Consider the following 23,331-nt stretch of genomic DNA (forward strand, 5'->3'; position numbering starts at 1 on the left):
CCAGTACTTTCTGCACAAGAGTACAAAATTCCACCCAATATGTTTCAGTATTTTCATACATTTATCCCAGTAAGCTTCTTCCCCTCTCTCCCTACACAGTTTTCTCCAGCCCATTCTCCCCCTCTCACTGTCCATTTATTTGTTAATCCATTCAGGGTCACATTTGTTTAGTCTGAGCTTCTTGGCTTTGGAATGCATTTATACTGCTTCAGCATTGTACCGACAAACATGTTCCATTTGTCGTCTATTGAAGTGCCATTTAACAACCACCAGCAATCTGTTTCACTGAATTCACAGTAATTAAATTTTAATGTTATGTACCCAGCTCCTTGTTATAGGTATTTTGGACTCTCAGGCCATGTTAAATTTGATCATTTTATAGTTGCCATTCCCTAATGGTACAATGATTTGCACTTCATGAATATTTGTTCAGTCTTTTACAATTGCCAGGTTGAGGTATGCATTGCCTTTTGTGGCTGGGTTAAGAAGAGGTCATGCATTATATTTTCCAACTCTGACAACACTACAGAGGTTTTACTATTTTACATTAGCTTTATTGTTATCTTACATCAAAACAACGTTCTCGTTCTCACGCATCTTTTCTGTTACTTCATTGATCAAACTGTTTTCCTTTTTGGGTGGCACAATGGTTAGCACTACTGCCTCACAGCACCAGCGACCCAGGTTCAATTCCAGTCACCGCCTGTGTGGAGTTTACACGTTCTCCGTGTCCGCGTGGGTTTCCTCCGGATGCTCCGGTTTCCTCCCACAGTCCAAAGATGTGCAGGTTAGATGGATTGGTCATGATAAATTGCCCCTTTGTGTCCAGGGATGTGCAAGGTTAGGTCATGGAGCTATGGGGATCAAGCAGGGTGCATGGGTGAGTGGACTTGTGTCGAGTGTTTTTTCGGCGGATTGGTGCAGACTCAATGGGCCAAATAGTCTCTTTCTGCACTCTAGGGATTCTATGATTCTTTAGCTGACCTGAGACTTCATATGTGGCATGATTTCCCCTCAGTGGATCCTTTGTATTTCGTTTGCCTTATCCCAATAAGTTGAAAAGCCCCATTCCCTCCAACTTGGTTTAATTTGCAATCTCTGCTTTCCTCCTGTGTTCAGCTTACACATGTTATAAACACACAGTAATGGCTCCTGGTTTGTGGGCTGATGGCCTGGGTAGGGTTAATTCCTCCTCCTCATGTGCCAGGCTCAGCCTGATACAATTTAAGGGGGTTCACAGAGCGCACTTGACAGGGGTGAGATTGAGTAGGTTCTTTGGGGTAGAGGACAGATGCGGAAGATGTTCAGGGAGTCCGGCGAACCATGTCCATATGTTTTGGGGATGCCCGGCACTGGAGGGGTTCTGGAGAGGAGTGGCGGGAGCAATATCTCAGGTGGTGAAAGTCCGGGTCAAGCCAAGCTGGGGGCTAGCAATATTCGGAGTACTGGATGAGCCGGGAGTGCAGGAGGCGAAAGAGGCCGGCATTCTGGCCTTTGCGTCCCTAGTAGCCCGACGAAGGATCTTGCTAATGTGGAAGGAGGCGAAGCCCTCTAGCGTGGAGGCCTGAATAAACGACATGGCTGGGTTCATAAAGCTGGAGAGGATTAAGTTTGCCTTAAGGGGGTCTGCGCAGAGGTTCTACAGGTGGTGGCAACCGTTCCTAGACTATCTCGCGGAGCGTTAGAGGAAGTTCGGTCAGCAGCAGCAACTCTGGGGGGGGGGGGGGGGGGGCGGGAATTGGGGATTGCTGGGGGGGATGGAGGAGCAGGAGATAACATGAAGGGTGGGGGAAACTGGCACTTGTGGGAGAGAGCCAGTGTATAAAGCTATGCAAATATATCATTTTGCCATGTATATATCTTGCTCAGTGCGTTTTCGTGTTATTTTGTTACGGGGGGGGGAGGGGGGGTTATTGTTTGTAAGGGGAAAAAATTGTGTTGGTCAAAAACTTTAATAAATATATATATTTTTTTAAAGTAATGGCTCCTGTGCCTGTGAAATGTTGCCATGTCAATGCAGCTCCACATTGACAACCATATCTCGTTTTCTCTACTTCAACTTATTTTCACCACAAAACCTGTTTCCTATTTCATGCTTGCTTGACTGGTGGACTATTGTGCATTACAATTTATGAAAGACCCTGCTGAAATTTAAAATTACAATAGCCATACAATTTATTTGTCAACCAGGTCCATCATTTCCCTTCTGATCGACATCTGACCCGATGAATTTGATACCAACACTAAATGATAAAAGTGGAAAACAAGAATTCTATTCCACTGTACAGATATCCTTCAGGTTAGTACAGAAATGGGAAGTAAAAATGTTTTGGGATTCTTCCAAACCATAAATTAAATCCGCAAACCAGTAAAGTAATTAAAATTAAAACTGCAATCTGGGTGGAATTTCCCCCTCAAAAAGACAAAGTGCGTGATCTAGTCACCCTGTTTGCCACGGGCTCAAATCCTGTTGTGGCCACTAAATCTCGTGCAAGGACAAAAATGAGATTTGCACCAGTGAGAGCGTGATTTGAGATCGTCCCTGCTCCCCGCCAATGACGTGATCAGGGCGTGAACCTGACTTCCATTAATTTGAATAAATTAAAAATACTTGGACAGCATTATGCTTTGGCGCTGCCCACGATAGATCCTCCCCTGCCCCCGGTGGCCTAACACACTGGCATGAACAATTAGTGTTTTCAAAACCAAAACCCAGTGGTGCTGACCAGGCCAGGGGTGCAGAGGTGCCTGGAGGCCATACGGGTTGAGGGCCAAGGCTGGGAGTGCCAGTGGGCAGTGCAAAGTGAGCACTGCCAACGGGATAATCCTTCGCCATTGGTGGGGCTGGAGTTCCCCTTATGTATGTGTGGAACCCCGATTACGGCGCGGGAGGGGCAGGAGAGTGCGCCTTCTCATACTTCTGTTGTGGTCGTGGTGGTGGCTGGGGGGAGGGGGGGGGGAAAAGAGTGCCCCCCAATATATTCATGGTGGGGAGGGTGCCCAGAGGTTTGTGGGGGTCTCTGTGACTCTGGGGCGGTGGTGGGGTGGGGGGGGTGGGCAGACAACATGCGAGTCCTACTCCATGATGTGGGAGACAAGCAGGATGTTGCTAGCTCTCATCCCCAAGCGCACCCTCTCCACCACCTGGCCTCCATCATCTGGATCCTCAGTGGCCTCTTCCTCAACTCCCTCTTGCACGTCTCCCTGATTGAGGACATGCACCACTCCTGCAGGTCTTCCTCATGAAGGATATTGCCCCATTAATTTATGTAGGGCAGAACAGGCCATCACGATGCAGGAAACCTTCTGGGGGCTCTACTGGAGGGTGCCACCAGAGCTGTCGAGGCAGCAGAAGCACATTTCCAGGAGGCCAATGCCTCACAAATTGGATGGCAATGTGAGCCTCGATATAACGGGCCCCTGCTGCAGTCACTGGCCTCCACATAAGTATCATCAGCCAAGACCTCAGGGGATAACCTTTCTCCCCTACAAGCCATCCTGCAGCCTAGAGTGACTCTCTAAAATGCCATGCCAAGGATGTAATTATCATACACGCTGGGAAACGAGCGTACACATGCATGAATTGCATCTGGTGTTACACTAGAGTGCTAGAATGTGGCGACTAGGGGCAATTCACAGTAACTTCATTTGAAGCCTACTTGTGAAAATAAGTGATTTTCATTTCATTTCATTGAGGGAGCAGAACCCCTTCCTGTTTATGAAGGGGACTCTCTGATGCCATGGAGCACGAGGAGCGGCATGGGTGCAGTTAATCGCCCCCTGTACCTGTGCAGGCTTGCTATGGTGCCGAATCCCATGGCCCACTCATCTTGCTGAACCTGGTCGAGGTCAAAATGAATAAAGTCCAATGTCCTTGCATAGAATGTATTCGTGACCTCATGGATGCACTTTTGGATGGATACCTAAGAGATGCCACACAGGTTATCCAAGGGGCCCTGGAATGATGTTGTTGCATATAAATTAAGAGCTGCTGTGACCATGACAGCAACAGAGGGCTGGTGTCCTCTGCTGCCACATGGCACCAAGTTAGCAAGTATGTAGCACAGTACCCCGGGTGAGGCAAAGTCTTCTGTGTCATATGTTGTCAGACAGCTCCATGAAGTCTTCATGCCCCTGATGCAGCTCTTGAGCCTGCCATGAGGACCCTGGCACTGGGCCTTCCCTAGGTGCGGCCGCACGTTGCTGCTGGAGTCTGTGCTCCTCCAGCGCTGTACGCAGTAGAACAGCCAGCTCCACTGGTTCTATAATGATATTGATCAGTTACCTGCGAGGGATGAGTGAGAGTGAGAGAGAGAGAGTCAGTTTGGTGTCGTAGCCGGGTAACATCAGTACGTCCCCTGACCCATTGGCCTCCCGGACCTTGAAGCAGCCAGTCCAGCACCTTATCCAGCAGCTACTGTTCACTCACAGCTCAGGTGTCCTCTCACCTCCACTTCCGGACAGGCCCCGGCCTATGGCATCACCTTTGAGTCACCTTTGGTCTCCCAACTGGTTCTCACCTCCCTTATTCTCCATAACAATGGGGATTCTGACAGGGGGGTTATATGCTCACACAGTCCCAATGGGCAGGTCAGCTGGGCGATGATATCCGCCTTGGGAGATAATTGATCCTCACTGGCAGGCGTGGGGTCCAGCACCTAAGTATCCAAGTACATCCTATGTACCTAAGCATTTAGCCCTGAACCCTGAACATTTGTCCCATTCCTTGATTTGAGACTGCATGCAGCTGACATTTTTAAGGGTCAACTCTTGATGGTCAATTATTTTGGCGAGTATGTGTCTCTGAAATGTTAGCCGGCCCTTCCTGGGTGTGAATCTGATCACATCATCGGGGAGGGCCTCGCATTCTGAAATCTCGCCAGTGCAAATGCTGTTTCTAACCTATCGCGAGGTTTAGCAACTATTACAGGATTTGCGCCCACAACATATGGGTTCATTAAATCCCGTCCCTGATCTCTGCGCTGGTTTCGATAACTGACTGTATAAGCAGCTAATGTGCTATTTTTTTCTATGCTGATGATGATGCTCTTCCACAAATCAATAAAAACAAATTAGTACATGTGCAAATACTTTTTAGAAACACCTTTTTCATATCGCAAAGTTTTTCTCCAAATGTATAAAGTGATGGTAAAATCTAAATCTAAAGACATGGGATGGGACTTTCTGGCCATTCTCACCAGTGGAATCTTCAGGCCCTGCCGGCAGCAACCCTCACGTCCACTCTCCTCCAGCCGCCGCAGAGTGCAAACAACGGAAAACCGGCCGATGGCAGGTCGCCTCTGCCCCTGCAGAACACGCCGCAGGGATTCCGCCCATCGAATATTTGCTTCAGACTTCATCAGATTTCACATCTTCCCAGCGCGAGGCACAATGGTTTCAACCAGAACACGCAGACACTCATCCACCATTTGCCATGACAATGAGAAATTAATGATAAGTAAAATTGCATGAGATAAACAAATGTTGTTTCATGAAAGGGCTGCTTGACTCCAAAATCCAAGTCCAGAATGAATTTGGATGTTGGTTTTGATTTAGTTTAAAATGTAAAGATTTTCAAAAGTCAATGTAACATTGTAGCCCAAATCAGAGTGATGACTATTACGAGTTACTTGCACATATTTTCTTGGTCTTCTGAAGATTGAATGTCTACGATGCAGCGCAAACTGAATTCTACTGATATAGTAGGAAGTACTTATTGGTGCTTTTTATTGTATGCAGCGTAGGTTAAATAAATTAACAAATAACTCATTCTAATTTTGACAATTTCTATTAATAAAAACACTTGGGTACAATGGCACTCGCATTGTACTTTACATAAAACAAAAAAAATTTCCATCAAGGTTTTTGGATTGAATCAATTTGCACACTACAAAAGTAAATTAAGACCAACACATTTCATAATACTGGCAAATGTTTAAATGGACTTACCTCATTAATACAGCCAATTACCCCAAAAATCTTGGCAATTTGTCCTAACAGATTTGGGTAATTTTCAGCAATTTCCTTCAGGTTTTCAATGGAATTATCTAGGACGCATTGATTGAAAGCCACAAGATCTACCAACATGTTTAGGATGAAGTCACTATAACTGGGTTCTTTCAACTGGATAATCAATGATGGAATGGATTCATGTAAGACCTAAGGGAGAGGAAGAACATAAAGTAATAATGTAATTTCACTGAATTTAACTAATGCATCATTATCACACAAAATTAACTAATTCCATTTGCAACTGGACAAGAGGAGATGACTTTGGGTAGGTATTCAGGGTTTATCATTCTGGTAACTGAAGTTTTGTCAATGCTGGTAAAGTTCACTAGAAAGCACTGAAGTATCTATCTGGCAGAAAGATAGGCGAGCAGTTGAATTCAGGATGGAGGGAAGACAAATAATTGTCCAGTTCAAAAGTCACTTAAACATAAGGCAAGATCCTTGACTCAACTGGATTCCATTTTTTTTTCACATTCAATAAAAGAGCTACAAACTAAGCACTGCCAATACTATTATATAGAAACCAGTTGAACGTTGAGGGCTAAACAGTAATTGCACCTACCCAACCTAAATACCATAATCTGACTGGACTACTTGGAACTCATTTAAACTGGTGTAATTGCCACATGAAAAATGGTATCAATCTGGTAGATTGCAGCAACCAATTACTATGTCAAACAGACTCAAAAGAAAAACCTTTATTGGTATACCTATGATAGTGGAAGATCCAAAGCAAAATAAGCAATGTTGAAATTGACACCCAACACTAAAGTATAGGCGAAATTTAGGATTTTCGATTTCATTTTTAGAGGACCTAAAAGTACATGCGTTCACAAAGTTAAGATTAAGGATTGGATTTTCACAGAGTCAGGAAGTCATTTTTAAATGGCGAATGGGACCCGGTTGCAGAACTCCCACCCCCATTGCTGACATATTACGTTTTTGTTGGTAAGGGAAAGGGGATAGATGTAGGTCACCAGAACTGAGTAGGGCCTTTTGAACTTAATTCTGAGTTCAAACAGATCACATTTTGCTTCAACTCGCAGTGTGGGAGCCATCAAAGGTTTGGCATAATCTGACATTTGGTTTAAATATCCTGCTCTTTAGTCTTAAATTGTCCAAAAAAACCTAGACTGGTTTAATTGACAAACCAGCTGGTGTAGCATCTATTTGAGCAGTTTCAATATACGGGGCAGGATTCACCGCATTCGGCAAATTGGCCCGACGCCGGCGGCAAGAACAGCGCGAACCACTCCAGCGTCGGGCCAACCAGAAGTTGCGGAATTATTCGCACTTAGGCTGGTGCCGAAGGGGTTGGCGCCATGCCAGCCAGCGCCGAAGGGACTGCACGAGTTAGCGGATGTGCAGAACCGCCGGTGTGGTTTAGCGCATGAGCAGACCGGCCAGCGTATTCTGGCGCATGCGCAGGGGGGGTGTCTTCTCCACGCCGGCCATAGCGGAGCCCCGCCCCCGCCCGAAAACCGGCGCCAGAGAATGTGACAGCCGGCGTCGGAGATGCAGGGCAGAATTCATGCCGGAATTGAACCCGGGTCCCCAGGCGCTGTGAGGCAGTAGTGCTAACCTCTGTGCCACTGTCATCTCCACATGGTCCTGCGGCCTGCCCATGGTGGATATTGGGCAAGTGGCTATGGATTGGCATGGACCGTTAAGGGGCAATGGAGGAGGGGGTGATGGCTGGAGAGTCTAAAGTCTTCAAAATCGTCTGGCACAAAGTCCCAGATAACTGAGTTTGGCCTCCTAATCAGCCTAATCATTGGCATTTGCCTACTCATGCGCTGCCCACACTCTGCTTCCGGGGTCAACGGGCCAAACTCCCCCCCTCTGCAACCTTAGTGCGAAAATCTCATTATTTGGGGTATTTTTTAATGGGGCCGATCCGAGTTCCCAACTGGAGTTCGCTGCCTTGGTGGCCAACGTCCAGCCCCAAGTATCAGTTTCACAGGCAAGTATATAAATCTTCATTTAATCCTCGAAGGAGACAACAATAGATGGAATAGGCACTTACAACTAGACCTTAAGACAGCACAATGTATGTCATGGTGGAAATATAAAATTGAACCATACTCAATCCAACACGATTTAAAAACTGCTCGTTAATTTGCTAAGCGGCAATATGAACCAAAACTTTACAATTAAGTTTATGCAGGTACATGTTCAAAGAACTACTTTGGCAAAAAAATAAAATTTGTTCACTTTTCTCAATGTATTTTCGAGACCAATTTTAGATGAATAATGAGGGTTATAAATCATCAATAGATATGAGAGAAATGTGCTCATTTTAAACCATTAGTTCTCAGCAATTATATTGTTGTCCATAGTAGTCAACTCTATAACAGAAAAATCTGTCCCCTCTCCCCATTGCTGCCTGCAATCATGTTGTTACATCAAATTAACTTAAATAGTAACTTCTCAATTTTGAACCAGAGGGTTATAGATTCAAATCCCATTTCAGCACATGAGCTCATAATCTAGGCTGACATCCAGTGTAGTACTGAGGATGTAAATGATCCCAAAACATGATCTCCCAATGTTCTCGCCAACATTCCTGCCTCAACCAATATCACTATTTCATTTCTTTATGCAAAAATCCTCCTGTGTGCAAAGTAAGAGCCAGGAAACCAAGTTTCAATATAATTGTGTGTGAAATACTGTGAGATGTTTTTGAAAAACATAACAAGAAATGTTTTTTTTGTGTGACTAATTGTTTGAGAAAATTGAAGTGCCCTTTGTTTCTCTGTTTACCGCATAATATTATCAAAAGCAGAAAATATCACTGCTGCATATCTGCATTTATTAATGTTAGATGCAAGTGCTGTGGATGAAAATGCAACAATTGCCCTAATTATGCAAAGTAGCTTCAAATCTATAAGGTAAATAATGGAATGTGAATTAGGCTGTAAAATTGACAGCATTCCTATCTTCTTTGTGCAATGACTTTGAGATCAGAGACAACTGATGAAATATAAATTAAATTTATATTTGAAGTGCTTCCCAATCACCAAATCAAAATCACACAGTCAAGAAGACTGTCCAATGGAGACAGTCTGAGTCAGCTACATGCCGATATTCCCTTGAGTTCAGAGGAATGAGAGGTAACCTCATTGAAACATATTGGGCGGGATTTGCCGACTGCGTTTGCCCAGCGACCGGAGAATCCCGCCCTAGTTCAATGGATGTTTCCATTCTACGCGGCTCGCCTGTGGCATTCTTGCAGCGGGCGGGGCGCGGGAATCCAGCCCATAGGCTTCTACAAATTACAGCTCCCCACATGTACCCAGCCGCAGTCATCACCACCTTTATTCTGAGGCACCACGATCCTCCCCAATCCCCGCCATTGTTCCCTCTCTCCCATTTGCTAGCACCATGCATTCCTATCCTCATCCAGTCACTGTCCACTACCATTCACCTCCCCACCATGCCAGCTGCTGGTTTCCCCCCTTACACCCTCCCTGCTGTCTGGATGCACCTCTCCCTGTCACATCCCATCACCAATATCTCCCTATTGCACCACTATCTCAAATCTCTTCATATCAGCAATCTGCTCGGAATGATGCACAAGAATTGTTTTTCTCCTCCTCCCTCCTCCCATGTGCTGAACAATAGCTTTATCTGTATTACAGTGAGCAGTTTTCGTTTGAACTCCTGGCAGTATTACATTAAAAATGTAGCTAAAAATATCTCAATATTCATTGTGTGGGAATCTCTGCAACTTTTAATGTCTTGCTGTCTTGAATCTCAGAGGACTTGGTAAGATACCAAATCAAAGCTGTACTATATTCGTATAAAATGTATGTTATGAATATAAGGAACATGAGCAAAATCGGGCCATTCAGCCCTTTGAGCCCGTTCCACAATTAAGTAAGTTCATGGCTAATCTTCTACTCTACTTTCTCATTCTATCCCCAAGACCACTTGATTCCCTTAATATCCAAAATAACTATCAGCCCCAATCTTGAATATACTCACCGATTGAGCATCCGCGCTACGCTGGGTTGGAAAATTCCAAAGGTTCAGAACTTTGAGTGAGGAAATTTCTCCTCATCCGACTGACAGCCCCTTATTCTGAGACCGTGACCCCTCGTTTTAAACTGCCAGGGAAGCAACCTTCTGGCATTCACCCTCTCAAGCCCCTTTAGTGGTTTATATGTTTCAACAAGATTAGCACTCATTCTTCTAAACTCAAGGGAATATAGCTCACACAGAGTGTCCTCATTGGACAGTCTTTTTGCCAAAGGAATCAGACTGGTGAACCTTTGTTGCACTCTCTCCAAGGGTAAATATCTTCCTTTGGCAAGTAGACTAAAACTGTGCAGAGTACTCCAGGTGTGGTCTCACCAAGATCCTATAGAATTGTGGTAACACTTCATCCTCTTCATATTTGTCATTTAATGTCATTTGTAATAAAGGCAAACACACAATTTACTTTCTTAAATGCTTGCTGTACCTGCATGTTAACTTTCAGTGATTTGTGAACAAGGATACCCAGATCCATTAAAAAAATATGTTGTTTCCCTATATTTCCTACTAAAGTGGATAATTTCATATTTCTCCACATCATATTCCATCTGCTTTCATCTTGGCCACTCACTTGATCTGTCCAGAATCCTTTGCAACCTCTTCCTATTGTGTACACAACTTTATTTTCTCATCTACCTTTGAGTTGTCAGCAAACTTAGATAAACAACATTGTGCCCCTAATCTGTCGTTGATAGAGATTGGAAATAGCTGAGGCCTCAGCACTGATCTCTGCCGTGTCAAACTAGAATACACTACAATACACTAACAGAAGTCACATGTGCATAACAAATCTAGAAATCTGCACGGTGGCACAGTGGTTAGCACTACTGCCTAACAGTGCCAGGGACCTGGGTTCAATTTTGGCCTTGGGTGAACGTTTGTGTGGAGTTTGCACGTTCTCTCCGAGTCTGCGTGGGCTTCCTCCGGGTTCTCCGGTTTCTTCCCACATCCCAAAGATGTGCAGGTTAGGCAGATTGGCCATGCTACATTGCCCCTTCGTATCAAATGATGTGCAGGTTAGATGGGGGTTGGGATAGGGCAGGGGAGTAGGCCCAGGTAGGGTGCTCTTTTGGAGGGTTGGTGCAGATCCTATGGGGTGAATGGCCTCCTTCTGCACTGTAGGGATTCTATGTTGTCAGGCATGGACAGATGATATATTCAGGGACCCCAGTTTGAAACTCTATGCTTTAAAAATACAATTTTCTCCCCCCAACCCCCTCCCACTCCCTCAGGTTTATACTCACTTCTTCAGTCATTTCCATTAATATTGTCACTAGAGCTCCTTAAATATCAGACTGGAATGCACACTTGTGCAACAAAAGAACACTGCTGAGAAATTCCATTTTTCCCCAGATATTCCCCCAAAACCAGTCATGCTCAAGTGCAAAAGGCATTCTCTGGAATTTGTACTGCGTCCAAGCAAAATCTGTTATAGCTTTGGAGCGATCCAACAAGGACCATCGATCTATGTATTTACCTTGTTCCTTATAAATATTGGTTCGACAAATATTGCAACTCTCGTTCTTATAATTGCATACCTATGATAATAATAATGGGACTATGAATCACTAAATATGAATCACTAAATACTTAGTAATCAACTAATTATTTTAAATCTGAGTAAATTAATTAATCTGAGTAGCAGAAACTACTACATAAAGTATTTTGGCAATCTGACAAAACAAATTTACAATGTGAAAGGATGGGTCAGCTAGTTGAAGTTCAAACTTACTGAAATACGTCTGAAACATCATGTAGTTATTGTTTCTCTTAGTTAGCATGATTACTAATAAAGTACCGGAATGTAGAATTGGAATGCATCCTTCAGAATAATCTGATTTCGGGAATTGAAGTAGTACATACCAAAACAATGATGAAAAGCAACTCCCTCTGGAATACACAGACTGATATGCAAGGAGATATAAAATTGATCAATTACAATGTTCCTCCAAGAATTAGATTCCACATCCTGATTTAGAAATTAAAGAAACTTCCCAGCTTGTTCATGACTCACTATTTTTTCAAATGATTTTAAAAATAATTCATAAAGAAATGGATACGCTGTTCGAATCTATTGCAACAGGTATGACTCATGGCAGTCTGACCCAAACATCTGTAGGAGGCACGTTGTACTGGCGTGGTGAATCAGAGGTAGTGGGTGTATGTTTCCCCAAAAAATGACTAAATCTCATTTAGGTGTGAAAATCGGTGCGAATCCTGTCGGGATCTGGATCATAATTTTCAGGTAATTCAAAAAAATGATTTTTCCCCACGTGAAAATTACCACACCTGTGGTGCAAAGCATCCGATACATCCGCCCTGGGTGCTGGGGGGCATTGGAGTACTTCAATCAAGGGGGCGCTGTATTTAAACGTCTCCACAACACCTGACCTCATTCAAGCCAGGTGGATGGCAGCTAGAAGATCAGCACCCAGATTTTCACAGGGGGCCCTGATGCGATTGCTGGCCCCCCAGCAAGGTCACCAGTCCTGCCTGGGAGACTGCGGCAGCACTGGTTAGTGCTAACAGCCTGACCAAGAGGACGGGGGTTCAATGTAGGAAAAAGATGAATCACTACTACAATCTGCAAGGGTAACTGTAATCTGGAAGGGGATCAGGGGTTATGGGGAGAAGGCAGGAGAATGGGTATGAGAAACTTAGCAGCCATGATCAAATGGCAGAGCAGACTCGATGGGCCGAATGGTAAACTTCTGCTCCTATATCTTATGGTCTAAGTGCCTCCTGTCTCCCCTTGGCACTACACTCTTCCATCAACAATGGAATGTCACCTTGATCCCACATGCCACCACCTTGCAGATTCCCAATACCTGACCTCCCAAAATCATCCTCAAACCCTCCCCCCACCCCCCCCAACCCCTGGCACTCCTCATCAGAACTTGTCCCTGCTTAAGTGCAGTGCCCACACAGGTCAGTTGCCCCAACCTCTGACCCACCATGCGTCTGGCTCACATTATCCCCTTTTGTGTCCCTGCAGGAGAAGAGTGCCCACAACTGCAGAGCGAGAGAGATAGAGAAGGCGGGCAGTGGAATTCCTGACCTAAGGATCTCGCCTCCTTTTGAGCTCGCAGGGGAGGACCTAAGCGGGCCTGCACTGAGGCTGCCCTGCAACAAACAAAATGAGGAGACACTGAACCTCCATCCAGATGACTAATCTCAAGTAAGATTTCTGTTGTCCAAACCCTTGACCAGGCTATGTTCCTTGCCTTGCAGGAATATCAATCGATGAGCATCGGCTTGTGAACCAGCAGTGCCCTCCCGCCACCTTCAACAGAACCTCAGAAGAGATCTCCGAGGAGGACACAGATGATGCGTCGCAGCTATCACCCACACCATCCACCATCGCAGAGGCACACGTCGGTGGCCGAACGTAGGAGGCTGACATTTTGGTTACTATTTGGGGCACACCACAAAGCTTCTGATACACTGGAGGCAGGAACGTCCCAGGAGATGGCCAGCTGGAGATCAGATGGATAGCAGGACTGAGTTGTGCCCCAGCCAGGTGCCATGCCTCTGGACTTGTTCCCCCTCAACTGTTGGAGATTCAAAGGCAGAGCTTGGAAAACCAGGAGGAATTGTCAGCCACATTCCTGTGACTGCAAGGCTGAATGGAGGAGTCCCAAAGCCTTCTGTCGCAGGAGATGTTGCTGGTGATGCGTGGCACCAAGGCCAACACTGCAAGGAAGGTTTCTGCAGTGGAAATCCTGGGGCAAGACATCAGAGCCGTGACTGGAGAATTCTGAAGCATGGCTCAGTCCCTGAAGACCATGGCTGAGGGGTTCAACCATAGTGCAAACACTTTCGAGCCTCCAGGGCTGGCAGCGCCAGATGACTTTGAGGCTTCTGGAGCTCACTACTGGTGCCCCTCCATGCCATGGAGTAACCCAGGGGCCCATAAGCACACAAAGGGTGGGGGGAAAGCTGTAGCAAATCTCAGGGCCCTCCATGCTGGGAGTGACCAGCCTTTCTGAATCCCCTCTTCCTGATCCCAGCGCATCCCAAGGGCAGTGGGCACAACAAGGTGGCGTGACAATATCAGTGCCACTCAAAAGGAGGCTGAGGCCCTCCAGAGGAGGCCAGCCAATGCAATCTCAGGCAACAGGGCATGGAATGCAGCAGGCTACCTCCGCTTCTGATGTGCAACCAAAGTGTAGTAGGGGCACAGAGTCAAGTTCGGCACAGATCGTTGGGGGTCATAATGAAATGTCTCAATTCATTATTAAACCCTTGTTGTTCACAATGTTAAGGCTTCACTGTCTTTCACCCTCTTTCCACTGGGATAGATCTTCACCCCATCAGAACATAGCTGTTCTCACAGGCCCTCAATGCAAGGGAAAAGGTTACGCCCACTTAAACCGAGAGTAGCATACATCCTGGAAGGACTCTGGCATTCATCAGTGAGCCCTAGTCCCTTGCCTAAAATCCCCTCTACTGCTACAGGACAATGAGATGTAGCCTTGAACCTCACTCACACCTGAACCATGGAGTCTGCATGCTGGCAGCAGACAGACAGGAGTCAAACATAAAAAAAGGCTGAGGAGCATCTGGGCTTTCCTTACATAAATCATCACCACCCTCCTGCATTGACAGGCTAAACGGGCAGAAGGAATCTCCAAGACAAGCCCCTGAAGACTTGTTTTTCATACAGACCTCTTCCCTTGTTCGCGGAGGTTTCACTGAGCTCTTGGGGGTGTGGGGAGGGGGTTGTCGAACTGTCAGACAACATGATGGTCCTATTGTGCAAAGCGGGAAGTGATGAGGGATCCCTGTGAACTCTCACCCCTTCCTGGCCTCCATCCTCTGGCTCCTCTTTGGCCCCTTCCTCCACTCCCTCCTGGTCTTCCTCCTCACCCGAGGAGACTTTATGCCCCTCCTAGTCGTCATCGTCAAGGATGTTGTCCCACTGCTGCAGCAGACCACGACAATGTGGGAGAGTGCAGTCCCCACCCGACCTGTCAAGACAGCAGAAGTGCATCTTAAGCAGCCACTGACAGGTCTCTCTGTTGTGCATTGGCTGCCCCAGACCTGCCAGTGGCAAGTGCCGCCCATGCTGGAAAGAACCCAGTATGTCATTATAATTGGCTTCTGCCATTTCTCCCCTCACCAGGGCCTTTCTAACTGGACCCGACAATACCAGCTCAGCTACCTTTCAGGGCTCCAGCGATGATCTTCAGCTTGGGCCTACTACAATACCAGCGATGCCCATTGCTCCAGGTGGTTGGAACATAGAACATACAGTGCAGAAGGAGGCCATTCGGCCCATCGAGTCTGCACCGACCAACTTAAGCCCTCACTTCCACCCTATCCCCCTAACCCAATAACCCCTCCTAACCTTTTTGGTCACTAAGGGCAATTTATCATGGCCAATCCATGACCTGTACGTCTCTGGACTGTGGGAGGAAACCAGAGCACCCGGAGGAAACCCACGCAGACACGGGGAGAATGTGCAGACTCCACACAGATAGTGACCTAGTGGGGAATCGAACCTGGGACCCTGACGCTGTGAAGCCACAATGCTATCGACTTGTGCTACTGTGCTGCCCCCACTTGTGCTACCGTGCTGCCCTGTTCTTTAGGTTTACCAGCCTCTATTGGCTGAGAGATCTTTCAAGAGCTCAAGTTGCACTGATTGCAGCCCGCCCCACCAGCATGATGTCATGGGACCCACCCCTTACTTGTTTTTGATGAAGTGTTAATAAATATGGCGGGAAAAGCCAGCAGTGCAGCTGGAGGGCTACATTCTGCTTTGCCCACCCGAGTTGACACTTTGCCAAACATTGGCACAATGCCAACCTTCCTACCGGCAGCATCTTCCATTCCTGCCAACGTCAGTGGCGGTTTGAACAGGTCACTGCATTTTACAGCCCAGCCCTGCCACAGCAGGGCCTTAAAATTCCAGCCTTTGTGCATAAATACACCTGTACAGACACCAGAGCTCACTGAGTGTCTCATAATGACGGTGGATGCTGACAATTTTGTTGTCATTCCAACTGCAAAATCTGGCTCAAATTATCTCAAGCACGATGAAGTCTGAGAAACATTGCTTTGTAGCATTCCTTGATGACCCTAGACTTCCTGTTTTAAGAGCATCAGATTTTCCTTGGCATAAAATCATCAAAGAGAAGGAACGCAGGGTTAAATTTCAATGCACGAAGAACTGAACGGTGAATCCTTACGATCTGATCGTCCCAAACCAAAACTAAAACACATCCCTTATGGGGATTTCTTCTGACATCTGCTTAAAAATTGAACATATACAATAAATCACGAGGACCTCTTTCCTCTGCATAATTTCACCCTTTACTCTTTCTGCTTTACTTCCCCATTATCACTAGGAAACTATTTTATCTATTACTTTCACTCTCATCATTCAGGTATGTAAACCCTCGCAATTTGCAGCAAACAGGTGGTCACAGCTTCGATGGTGAACATACTTCCATATTCTTAGCCATTAGTCCCTTTCCTATTCTTCTCAGACTGGATATTACTTCCATTTTCTGCAGCAGTGGAAACATCTCTTACCCCATGTATCCAATTTCACTGTGAAAGACCTTTTTAAATTACACCGTTCCAATCATTTCCCTGAAAGGATTATCGTGCCCCAACATTCATTTTGGAACGAGTGCCACTTCAAAGCGTAAAACTGTGCGGACAAGCATGAACTGATTGAATACCTCTAGATACAGCTTCTACATCTGGCGTAGATTTTCAAATCCCATCACAGGGATGTAAAACCTGCATTGTGGATCAGACACGGACTGTAGAAAGGGTCAAATTTCATTTCCATTGATTCAACTTATCGATTGGACATAAACATACACCTGGTGAACAACTTTTAAATCTACTTTAAGATACAAATATATTTATATATATAAATATGTCAACCATACTTTAATGTCATAAATGCATGAGCCTTCATTACAGTCATACTATTTCAACTTTTATATCGCTTTTCCTAATAAAGTTTCCACAAAAATCTCACTCAATGCTGCTTCCTTCTCTATTCAGCCTCTCCGAAAAAAGATAGTGGGAGCTGATCATTTTTAAAAATGTTACTCAAAGATATTCTCATCATCCAGCAGAGCAATTGCACCATTACCTTTAGTCTCTTGGGCTGAAACAGAGGCACGGTGACACAGTGGTTAGCACTGCTGCCTCACAGTGCCAGGGGCTCAGGTTCAATTCTGGCCTTCGGTGACCTTCTGTGCGTTCTCCCCATGTCTGCGTGGGTTTTCGCCAGGTGCTTAAGTCTCCTTTCAACGTCCAAAAGGTGTGCAGGTTAAGTGGATTGGCCATGCTAAATTACTCCTTAGCATCAAAGGTTAGGTGGGGATAGGGTGGTGGAGCTGAAATCTTTCCTGCGGTCAGTGGTAGGAGAGATGAACGGGCGGAAGTCATGCCCGACTACAATTTCAGCGGCTTTTCTGCCAAGACATAAACTCCAGTTTACTGCCTGGGAATTTACATGGTGACTCCTCACAGTGGCAGTTTTGCAAACAGAAAGCTTAACTCTGGAGGGTGTTGCTAGATTATAAATGTCTCAAAAACGTTCAAAATTAAATGCAGCCTTTGTGGATGTTGTCCGATATCAGCTCTAATTGGGTTAACCATTAAAACAATATCCAGGAGGCCACCATTGACCAGAAGGTTAACTGGACCAGCTACATAAATACTATGGCTACAATCGCAAGCCCCTAAAGGCTAGGGCTGAGATTCTCTGGTCCCGTTCACAACGGGCGGGTTTAGCAGGGCAAGTGGAAAATATCACGAGAAGGTCTTGGATGCATTTCCCATCGGCGTAAATGCAGGACACGATCATCCCTCCCACCGGTTAGTGGCTGGCCACGTTTCATACCATCTAACATCAGCTCACGCAGCAGCTCCATGGTTTCAGGATTGGTGGGGGGTCAGTGTTCACAGGCAAGTCTGCAGCTTCATCGCAACTGCCTTGTGGTGCCAGGGCATGGGCTTCAGTGCGGGTTGGGGGGTGGGTCTGAAGTTCTGCGCATCCACTTTGGGCGGGGGGTGGTTCTGGTGTATGGAGGCAGGATGAAGAATAGGGCAAAACAAATATAAAACATATGTAAGATGAGTATTCAGTTGCAACAGAGACCATTTTGCTTGAGCTCAATTGATATGCCAGGAGTTAGGCTACTCATGCAATTGTTCCCACTCAAGAAGCACTTGTGTGATCCTATGGCATCCTTTGTTAGCTGAACCCTTGAGCGCCACAGTGTCACTGGAGACAGAAGCTGATGGAATGGGGGAACTAGGTGCATCTCAAAGGTGCATAGAGCACACAGGGAGAATGACTGAACTCTGTGACTCCAAGTAGTACATTCTGGCAGACATTATAATTCCCATCAAGATACAGGCATGACTGATGGGTTCCATCACTGTGAAGGAACACCATCAATGTACTGGGACAGTTGAACAAAGCACAAGGAGGAGACGCTGGACTGAGAACCCCTGCCTTTATATTGTGTAGGAATCGAGCTTTCACTTCAGACTAACAGGAACACTGCTCATCATAACAAGGAGCCACAAAAAGGATGCAATTAGTGGGAGTTTATGTACAGAAGTGAACATTATGTACAAGTGATTAACACCCATACCCAAACTTTGTAACTCCAGCTTCTTAACATTTCAAGCCTGCTGTTACAAAGTCCAGAAGCTTAACATCTGACCCGGACTCAGCAGAATCCTGGCCTCCAGCAATCCTTCAAGTGCCAGCTCCTTGGGACATCCCTGCCTCCACCTGCTGTGGACCAGCCAGTGCGACGTGCTCACCAGATCGTGACCCCGTGGCAAGTTTAGAACTCAGTTACACTGAGGTGTCTGAGCTGATGGAGGGTGTGGGTGAGTGTTGTGACAGTTCTTTTTAGGGTCTGTGAATTCTATATTGCTCTCAGGGCTGGAGTTGAGAACCTGACTGGTGAATCCCTTCGGCTGCTTCCCAGATGAACCTGCGAATAAAAGGAGAGATCATTAATGCATGGCAGGGGCCTGTGAAACAGGAAATGTCACTAACAGCATTGTTGTAAGATGGATGTTGCAGTGCTGGATCCTCACTTGATTAAGCGCTGGCGAGCTCACCATCAGCATAGGAAAGGTCCATGTCCTCATTGGGCAACTGAATGACTCTCTCCTCAAAGACCATGAGGACCTCCAGTTCTGGCACCTCTCCACACATCTGTGATCTCTTCCTCTTGTTGTGTGTCAGCTTATCTTTCATAGGGATAGATGGCAGGAGCGTAAGCAGCATGCATGACAGAGCAGAGGATAAGGATGCCTGGCCTGTGTGGATGGTGAGAGGTGATGAGAGCACAACCCGCAGGGAAGATGAAGGCATGTGTGGGAGAGTTAGTGGTGGTGTCCCATTGAGCTGACACTGACTGAGATCCCTGTAGGATGTGTAATGGGTGGATGGTGATGAGAAGAGTGACTTATCCTGGCAGAATGGAGGAGATTGTTCGTCCTTTTGTGCCATTGAATGGCAGTCCTCTTCTGCACGGCATTGACAATGCCCACCACTGCCACTGCCACCCATGCTGGTTTGGCGATCTTGCTTGCAGGACTTCACCCAGAGCGTGTGCAAAATACATCACAGTGGGCCTCCATTATGTCCAGCCAGCACTCGAGGGAAGCTTCTGTAAACGTGGGTATAGCATGCTTCCTGGGTTTGGCAGCCTTGACTTCCCAACAGCTTCCTCTGATGAAGGGTGCAAGCTGTGTTCAAGATCAGCCTTTAAATATGGTTCCCGGATCATTGAAGTGCTGCTGTGATTGGCCACCTGCCAATGACCCGATGTGAAACCTGTGCCTGCTTGTTTTGTTCACTAAATGTCGCACAATACAGTGGAAAAGTTGGCATTGCTGTCAGCGGGTTAAGCGTAGGGGCTTTGTCAATTTCTGGGATGACTCCACCTGATGTATTCTGTGATGTTTTCTCCTGACCCCAAAAAACTTTCCACCACCTATAAGGCACAAGTCAGGGGTGTGATGGAATATTCCCTTTCTGAATGAGTGCAGTTCCAATACTCAGCAAGCTTGATACCATCCAAAACAAAGTAGCCTGCTTCATTGGCACCTCATCCACCATCTTAAATATTCACTCTTCCTGGACTAACAGAGCTCTTCCTTCCTACCGGGATATTGCAGTCCTGCCGAAGTAAATGGAAATTTAAATGGCCCATCACATCCGTCGGTGGGAGACACGCCATAAAATCCAACATAAATTCCTGGCCCTGGAATTCCCTATTTGGCAGTACTCTGGGGAACTTCACAAGCTGCTACAGACAGCTCACCATAATCTTTCCAAGGGCAAGTAGAGAGGGGCAATAGCTGCTGGCTTTGTTAGCAATGCCCATATCTTGTGAATGAATTTTAAAATCAATAATCCTTGGCGCCCTGTGACAATGACAATCTTGAATTAGACTTTACAATCCATTTACAGTAAAAAAAAAGTATGCTATTCAGTTGTTTATTTACAGCCACTGAATTGCCATGAAAAGTACATTTCTCTTAGACAAGTTGAATGTGTTAACATGTTAAAATTGCAGGACCTGGATTTTCCCTCTGGGGAAGCAGAGGCCAGACTGTTTTTGGGTGTTGAACCAGCCCCTGGGGTGGAAACAGGTATTCATTGGGATTTTCACAGGGTGCCCCATATTTGGCATGACGACAATGAATAATGGGTGAACTCTCAAAGTTGGAGGGCCAATCAGTGGCCTTGCAACTTAAAACGAGCAGCAGCTTGAGATGGAAGGCAGTAAGAGAGAGCACTTCAAGATGGGACGGTGGAGGGAGGGGGGGGGGGGGGGCGCGATACCGCAGACAAGGTGACCTCTGCCTGCTCCTGCACCCAGGTAGGCAGACTGGGACTCTAGGTTTGCCTGAAGCACTGCACCCCAGCAAACCCAACCCCCTAGCCCCCTGACCTCTCAAGTCTGCCACCTCGAGGGTCCTATAAGACACAAACTGGTCACAACTGCCTGATGGAACCTGAGAGGCCAGTGGGGAGGGTAAGGGGAGTATGATGTTGGGGAGGAAGGTTGTTTGGGGGGGTGGGGGGGGGTTGTCTCCCAAAGAATATTGACCACTCCCTGCTTGCTTGACACCAGCCCATCCAGCAAAAGCTGCCAGGCTTTCCACTTGGCATGGGTCTCCCCCGTCTCAGATAAAATAGTGCCTGGGCAGGATGAAGCACTTAAGTGGTCATTATTTGCCCACTTAAGGGCCTCAATAGGCCCAAAGGCTGACGGACCACGCAACACCTCCAACAACCCTTTATGAGATAGGAGACAGGTTAGTGGCGGGTGGGAAGGTGGCGGATTGGTCCCACATTGGGAGCTGTAAAATCCTGCCCAGGACTATTACTATTAAGGCAATAGAACTGAAAAACATAATTGAGGCGAAAACTCAAATAAAGAACATGCTCCTATGTTCCAGTTGTTAGTCTTATGTCATTATTCAAAGAAACAAATGAGCTTACATCATATGGCATTTTTGAAGTGGTCAATGTTGAAAGTAGGGAAACATGGTAACGGTAGTGACACAAATAACCAAACGACATGTCTTAGCTGTGGCTCAGTGGTAGAACTCTCACTTTCTGAGCACGAAGGTTGTTGGTTCAAGTCACACTCGAGGATGGAAATCAAGGTTGACACTCCAATGCAGTGAGGTTGGAGTGCTACACCGTCAGAGGTGTAGGCTTTTGGATGAGATGTTAAGCTGAGGCCCCACCTGTTCTTTTACATGAATGTTAAGGATGGAACTATATTGAAGGAGAGCAGGGTGTTGTTCCTAGTGTCCTAGCCAATATTTATCTCGCAAACAACATCACAAAAATTTGATGATCTATCCATTATCACATTACCATTTGTGAGAGTTTTGTGCAAATTGTTTGCCGCTTCTCCAACATTGCAACAATTCACCCGGTTATCGTGAAAGGTGTGATGGAAAGAAAATAACTGAACAGTTAAAAAGTCTTTTACCTGAGGACATTGCTTAGTTATTATTTGGAGAAGGCGGAGAAGATGCTGCTGCTCAGATGGTTCCAGTCCAGACATTAATTGGACTAGTTCTGTCATGTGGTAGTTAATAGGTTCAGGCTGCTTCTCGTACACCAAAGGTAAAACACGCAACAACATAGAATTCCCTGTGAGCACAACAAGAAAATAAAGGATTCAACAGTTGGTAAATCATCTGGAAACCATTCCTCGGTGTGTGCATGAAGGAATCTGTGATAAATAAACAAAAGGTGATACCACTGAAAGTATGCAAGATATCATAGCTATATTTAAGGAATATGAATCAAAAAAACGGTTAAATTAGTTCTTCCTTGACTGAAAAGAAATGTTCAAAAACCTTAAATGTAGTAAGAATAAGTTACAGCACAACAGGTGACCTCAAAGCTATTACAACCTACATACCATTCATAAATTAAACCGTAACATAAGGAAATCATTATTGAACTGAATAGTCAGGCTTGCTGTCTAACTATTTAACCCCATCATAGCACAGAGGATGAATACAATTTTGCTTGCTACGAGGAGTTTTTAAAATGCTTCTGGTGTTTGACAGAAATTTATGTGGTTTCACTTGACTCTGCCCTAGGGCCCTAAACTTTGGAATTCCCTTTCTAAATGTCTCTGTCTCTCTTTCCTTATTTAGGACACTCCTTAAGCTACTGTTATGACAAGCTTTTGGTCAATTACCTTAATAGCCTATAGTGACTTGGTGTCACATTTTGCTTTATAACACTGATGTGAAGGATCTTGGAACGTATTATTCTGATCAAGGTTATTCTTATTGTTGTTGGTTCAAAGTAGGCAATTTTGACTTCAGAGAATGACATTATTAGCAATATTACCAAATGCTCAAATTGTAATTCCTGAACGTGCCCCCAAACTCCAGCCCGCTTCCCCTGTTCCTTATTTCAAACTCAGTATACAACATTCTCCTCCCCCACCCTTGTAAAACAGAGACACTGCTTTTAAATGAGGGGATTTAAATAAATGCAGATGTTGTACCACAGTTCAAATTGGTTTACAATCACGGAAAGATCAGTGTGGATAACCTTTTTGGGAACTTAAAAAATTCTTTCCTTGCTTTGGTCCACGCCTTCAGCAGAAAAATGAAGCACAAAATCTGCTCTCTGGACAAAATCAAAAGCACTGTAGGACACTTGTTAAGCCTGTGGGGAATTCTCTGACCATCCCTTGACGCTTTGTTCTGATGGCGCATCAAGGATCAGGCCTT

The 23,331-nt window shown here is 45.7% G+C and overlaps 1 protein-coding gene across 7 annotated transcripts in view; it reads right to left on the minus strand.

Annotated features, from left to right (window-relative positions):
* The window catches only part of veph1 (ventricular zone expressed PH domain-containing 1), a 403,802-nt gene that overhangs the window by 264,419 nt on the left and 116,052 nt on the right, over positions 1 to 23,331 (minus strand). For all 7 annotated transcript variants that reach the window (XM_072474424.1, XM_072474420.1, XM_072474419.1 and 4 more), the window contains 2 exons: positions 22,065 to 22,228; positions 5,950 to 6,159 (listed from right to left, as the gene is read on the minus strand). In XM_072474424.1, coding sequence (XP_072330525.1) covers positions 5,950 to 6,159; positions 22,065 to 22,228 — 374 coding nt within the window. The remainder of the gene's footprint in view (positions 1 to 5,949; positions 6,160 to 22,064; positions 22,229 to 23,331) is intronic.

The sequence above is a fragment of the Scyliorhinus torazame genome, chromosome 14 (genome assembly GCF_047496885.1).
Source record: "Scyliorhinus torazame isolate Kashiwa2021f chromosome 14, sScyTor2.1, whole genome shotgun sequence".
Taxonomy (NCBI): Eukaryota; Metazoa; Chordata; class Chondrichthyes; order Carcharhiniformes; family Scyliorhinidae; genus Scyliorhinus; species Scyliorhinus torazame.